Source organism: Engystomops pustulosus, chromosome 2, assembly GCF_040894005.1.
Source record: "Engystomops pustulosus chromosome 2, aEngPut4.maternal, whole genome shotgun sequence".
In the NCBI taxonomy this organism is placed as follows: domain Eukaryota; kingdom Metazoa; phylum Chordata; class Amphibia; order Anura; family Leptodactylidae; genus Engystomops; species Engystomops pustulosus.
In genome coordinates this window covers 154,292,555-154,298,818 of record NC_092412.1, presented here as the reverse complement: position 1 = coordinate 154,298,818, position 6,264 = coordinate 154,292,555, and the positions used below count along the sequence as shown (strand labels likewise).

Genomic DNA, 6,264 nt, shown 5'->3' with positions numbered 1-6,264 from the left:
AAACTATAAAAATGTACTACTTCCATGATCATAATGATAATAAGAACACAGCAAATTTTTGATTTTGAAAGTACAGTAAAAGCCATAAAGATTAAAGGACATCTGCCAAACGGATGAAGGGTTGTAAATCAAGCACACGGAAATACTAGTGTGCGCCCCATCTGGCAGGATCTACTCATCTTTTAACTTCTTACGTTCTGTTTTTTTTTTTAAGTCTTTTAAAATTATGCAAATGAGCCTGATGGGTTTTCTAGGTGTTAATGGAGACTGGAGCTTCTCAGGCTCATTTACATAATTTGTAAAGCTTTTATTTTCTTATAAACAAGGTATAGAAAGCTATAAGGAAGAGCAGATCCTGCCAGAGAGACCACACACCAGTATGTATTGTATGGTTTGGTTTTAGCTCCAACTTATCTGTAACACAGTCATCGGCAATAAATACAATTAGATGACTAATTATTAGTACAGCACTCAGAGCTCTTCCCCAATTGCATAACAGGTGACACCGCCAGGGACTCTGGTGGGTGTAGAAAAAACCCAGGACGGGGCATCCTACAAGAACCTCTACTAATATTAGGACACACAGGGACTACAACTCCCGTGAGGCCGTGCGCGTCCTTCATTGTGAGCTTCCGGTTCTGACAGCCCCGGACAGGTAGGACTTCCTGTGATGTCAGAGGGTGAGACTGAGAGAGCGGCAGGACACAGAGAAAGCAGCGAGAGAGAACGAGAGGGAGAACTGGATAGCGAGGAACAGTGCCGGGACCTGACAGGTGAGCGCGGCTCTGTCCTCCCCGTGTGCCGTACATACTGCTTGTCCGTACCGACTGCACTGCTCACAACTGAGGGACACGCACTGCATCTTATAGAAGATTCTATGTAGCAGGGATGCGGGGAATACTCTTATAAAGAGATAAGGGAGATAAGAAGTGTTTCCTACTACGGGAACCTGGAAGGATTATTTTGGAGGAAACCATCAATAGGTTCTTATGCACCGGTGGTGTAGTGTCCAATCCTCCTGTATCCTCTCTATCTGGGCAATAATCACTTTGGTGGTGCACAGGTCCTGGCACTCGTGTGATCATACAGTGAAGCTTCTGTGCCTTTTCTCCACAGGTCTAGCACATTAAAGATGAGTTAGTATACATATTTTTTTTTATTTTTTTATCTAAGATAATATGGGGTGAGTTGGAAGGCTAAGCCACAGGGTGTGGGTTAATTTCCCAAATCGTCCTGACAGCTTCAATGGAAGAAAGTGTGCATGATAAATAACATTCTGTGTTCAATAATAAATAAGATACATATGGAGGGTGGCACTCTTACATGGCACACTTTGCTTACACTTCCAGAAATAAAGAAATATGGATTAAAACCAGCCAAACACATGGTAAACCTGCAGGAACGGACCAAGAATGCACAGTGGGACCGCACCCTGTGTTTCCAGTGAAATACATGTGATAGGCACATTATTTACATGCAAAACACTGGGTGTTTAATGTGGATCGCATGCATTTCACTGGAAACGCAGATGCGATTGGGACAATCCTCTCCCCTGGGCACTTGCATTGCATTTCTAAATACAATGCAAATGTCACGTGTGACCACTTTCTTGCCATGTATTTGTGAAGCTCCAAAATGTTCAGAACCAAATTTACATAATGCACATTTCAAGCGGTTGAGCTGTTATTCTGAAGACTATCTATAAAGGAGTGAGGGTTTATGTTTGAGGCTTTGTCACATGGCAGAGAAATGGGATGGTTAGGTTTGTGAATGGAGACTGAATAGTATTTGTGACAGTGTATAGTCTGAAAGGATGTAATTAAGATGCAGTGAAAATGTTTTACTTATTGTAAACTATTTGTTCCTTAGAGTATTTCTGCAATGGAGGCGCCTCCTGTGACCACCATGCCTGTGTCAGGAGGAACCATTAACATGATGGAGTATCTGCTACAAGGTAGTGTTACTGTGACAAGATGAAAAGCTCAGGGAGAATAAAGCCTATGCCTTTATTTATGACCTAATTTTTCACAGTACTACGCATACTCCAGCTGGGGAAAGATGATCCACTGGAGGTGTTTATTCTTTGTAAGGAGGTCGCATTTATGAACAAAATAAGTGGCGTGACCCCACTATACTTATATATAATATATATAATATATTTTGAATATAAACAAACATTTTCTCTGTTATTTCAAGACTGTTTTAACCCAGAATGCTATGTTGTGAATGGATTCATACAGCTCTGTTATCAGTGTTATCATCACAACATGTTAGGCTAAGTCCACACTACCATTTAAACCCCCCCTTCCTTACCTCCATTAAAAAAAGGAATGTGCTGAGGTTTAATGTATCACTTAAAATTCCCATTGACATCACTGTAAATTTTAAAAACACTTTAAACGCAGAGCCAATCAGTGCTGCATATGTATAGGTTTTTACAGTGACCAGAACATGTCTTGCCCACCACCCAGATGGTAGATTTCTTTTAAAAGTTTTGTCAGTGTTGTTTTTCAAATGTAAGTTAGTAACGTAATAAAGCTTATTTCCCCAGTGACTTATCAATGCACCTCTCACATGGCTCCCTGGCTCGGTTTTGTTGTGACCACTTCTGCCTGAGCTGAGCAGTAATGTTCCACACGCTGTCTGAGCAGCTGTATATATTATTTCTACTCCAGTTATTTTGGTGTGCAATTAGTTTACCAGGAATCCCTGAAAATCCTTCTGTGGCAGAATTGGGCAAAAAAATTAAGTGTACTTTATTGCAGTGGTCCTCTGTTTCCCATCCTTGCTGAAAGTCGTGGACCCCGCTGACATGCCTTGTTCCACAGGACAATCATATTAATGATCAGTTTTATGCAGAGGACCTTTCTGTACTTCCTCAAATTTATTCTGTGTATAATATATTTAAAGAGAACGTGTCATGCAAATTAACCCCTAAAACTTAACATATTTTCATAAACTACCATTAAAAAGCATTTCCTATATCCCTTCATTGTCACTCTGCATGCCTGTAAACTTACACATTCAGGTCCTAAAGCTTTATGCAAATGATCATATTCTGCTGTCCAGCTTATTCATGTGTGAGGTACAGCCACACCCCCAGTGCTTGACTGACAGCCCATATAATGGTGTGATGTATAATGATGTGACACTCTTGTTAAGCTCTCTACTAACACAAATCATTTCTTGGTAGCAGTGGGGACTAGAGAAAATATTGTAACTGTCCCAGAATCAGAGGATCAACCCCTTTTTTAAAGGATGTAAAAATCTTGATTTGGTATAATATTGGATCAGTAGGGATTTATCTGCGGCATGCTGCTGCACACAAGTTGTTGCCTGAAGCAGACACTGTTTCTGCGGCCATACAGACTTACCGTAGGTTTGTTAGTTTCTGCAAGTGTGAACACAATCTAAGTTTAACCTGTTATCCCTTATTTTATCAAAATAATTCTCCTATTTTTATGTTTAGGCAGTATACTTGACCAAGGACTAGAGGGCCTCCTTCACCGCTTACGTGGATTATGTGATAACATGGAACCTGAGACATTTGCTGATCATGAAAGTGTATACTTGCTAAAAGGCCAGCAAGCAAGCCCCTTCGTTCTCCGTGCCCGTCGACCACTTGACCGTCCAGGAGCACCATGGCATCTTCGTTATCTTGGCCAGCCAGAGGCGGGAGACAGAAGCCGCCACGCATTGGTTAGGAACTGTGTTGATATTGCTACATCAGAAGTCCTACCTGAATTTCTACAGGAGATGGGCTTTCGCATGGATCATGAATTTATCGCAAAAGGACACTTGTTCCGCAAAGGCGTTATGAAAATTGCTGTCTATAAAGTGTTTCGTGTTTTGGTGGCCGGCACAGCCGAAGGTGCTGAGCCACTGTCTCTTTCATACTTGGTAGAGCTTAGTGTAGTGGCACCTGCTGGTCAGGACAGTGTCGCTGATGAAGTCAGAAGTTTTGCTGAACAGCTCAGACCTCTGGTGCAGCTAGAAAAAATTGACCCAAAACGACTGATGTGAAAAGAAGCTTTTACGCCTAACTCGTACAATAGAAGCCACAATCCCACACATGGGTGGGTTTCTTCTAAATGTTGGGTACCCTATTCTGCCACTTCCCCAAATTTTAAGATTTATTACAAACTACAAGACTTCAGAAGTACAAGAATTGTTCCATTTTTCAAATATTTCTTGAAGAAATATTCTTGATTTTTCCATGATGGTATTTTTTCTTTCTGTTTGGATCCTCATTCTCATGTTATATGAACATTAAATTTGGGATTTATATGAAATATATTTATATATAAGTTAAAGAGTAAATGTAAAGTTACTTGACACAAAATAGTTTTTGCACATTTGAGTCTTTGTCAACCATTCCAACGATACCTGTATCATGCTTCTGGCTTCTTCCAAGCCTGAGATATAGGGCTAATAGATATGAGGCTATCTGTAATATCAGCATTTCCTGGTTGTGACATCAGTTAAGGGTGATGCCACACATGGTGTTTTGAACCCTTTTTTGATTCGTTTTTTAGCAGAACGTGGCGTTTTTTGACAGGTTTTACCAATTATCTTAATTAAAACTGGTCAAACACAAATGCTTTTAAAAAAAAAAAAAAACGGATTTGTTTTTGGACGGACTGCTGAAAAACGGACCAAAAACGGGTTCAAAACGCCATGTGTGGCATCACCCTTAGGGTAGCGAGGCCAGTGCACTGAGGGCATTCACGTGAACGTGCACACACAGCTCAGCCAATCAGGATATAGAAACAGTGTTTCTGCTTGTACAGAGATCCAGTGAAGAGCAAGGCAGGGAAGACACAGAGCTGACCGCACAGTGCACTGGAGTTCATAGTAAAAAATAAGTAATCTACACCACAAAGAAATAGTGTGTGTGTGTGTGTGTGTGTGTATACATTACACATCTGCAGTACAGACAAAAAGTTTGGACAGACCTTCTCTTTCAACGACTTTTTTTTTTTTTTTTTTTCCTGACTATAAAAATTGTAGATTCACACCAAAGGCATCAAAACTATGAATTAACATACGTGGAATTTTATGCATGACAAAAGTGAAACAATTGAAAATATACTCTAGGTTCTTCAAAGTAACCACCTTTTGCTTTAACCCCTTAAGGACGCAGCCATTTTGTAGCTTAAAAGGGTTGTATGGCCACGGACATTGCTAGCCACAAGGTGCAATAAAGAAAGATTTGGCAATCACCAATTTACAGTTATTACGAATAATTCATTATTTGTAAGATAATGTAATTGTTAGTTTGCCAAACCATAGCTGTTTACACTTACTGATCTCTAAGGTAACGACCAGCGTCTTCAGCTGCGCATGTGTAGAAGGCTCTCGCTGCAGTGTATGCTGCTCGCACTCGCCAGCGTGTGTGCGTGCACGCTGTCCCTGCCTGCTGCGCAGCCAATTGAAGAAGAGCGTGTGATGTGGGCGTGCACAAAAGTGCTCCTTGGGAGTGTGGTATCCTGGGAACTAATATTATCATGCGGAGCGCGGCGGCCATCTTTAGACATCATTTCATGCCACCAGCAATAAAAGGTAAAATATGTATTAAAAATGAATTATAATAACCGGGAAATTGAAAAACATGGGTGTATTAAAGAAGGGAACATAAAAAAGGGATGCAATGCTTTTTGATTTTTGGATAGAACGGCTGTATAACCCCGTTAAGGCTCAGCCCAATTTTTTGGATTCTGACCTGCGTTGCTTTATATGGTTATAACTTTTGAACGCTATTACTTATCAAAGCGATTCTGAGATTGTTTTTTCCCCACATGTTGTACTTCATTTTAGTGGTAAATTTTGGTTGATGAGTTTTGCGTTTATTTACAAAAAAAGAAAAAGTGATGAATTTTCTGAAAAATTTGCCATTTTAGTAATCATTGCGTTTTCAGGCAGATAGATTTACCACCTAAATAAGTTGCTGAATAAAATGTCTATTTTAAATTTTCATCATTTTTGAAATGTCTGGATAATTTATTTTGATGTCACGTGGCTTACAAATTGGATATTCCGGATTTTCAGAATTGACTATTTTGAGGATAAGTAAAGTTTTGAATGAAATTTTACATATTTAACATCACAACCCCCACCCCCCTATATAATCAACTAATTTTCAAATCAGCACCCCAAAACTATCAGAAACTGCTTTTAAGAAGATTGCTAACCCCTTGATATCTTCATAGCAATTGACTCAAAATGGAGGTGAAATTTTAGAATTGTCAAATTTTGACAGTTCTA

At 39.8% G+C, this 6,264-nt stretch overlaps 1 protein-coding gene across 2 annotated transcripts in view; it reads left to right on the top strand.

The window, feature by feature from the left end:
* The first annotated feature begins 602 nt into the window (after positions 1–602).
* The window catches only part of LOC140118732 (mediator of RNA polymerase II transcription subunit 18), a 67,657-nt gene continuing 61,995 nt past the window's right edge, over positions 603–6,264 (top strand). Inside the window, exons 1-3 of one of the 2 annotated variants that reach the window (XM_072137002.1) lie at positions 635–773; positions 1,870–1,954; positions 3,470–6,139. In XM_072137002.1, the coding sequence (XP_071993103.1) occupies positions 1,882–1,954; positions 3,470–4,023 (627 nt within the window). In that variant the 5' untranslated portion in view covers positions 635–773; positions 1,870–1,881 and the 3' untranslated portion in view covers positions 4,024–6,139. Of the gene's footprint in view, positions 774–1,869; positions 1,955–3,469; positions 6,140–6,264 lie in introns of those variants that run through there. The other variant, XM_072136996.1, reaches the window with a different exon arrangement.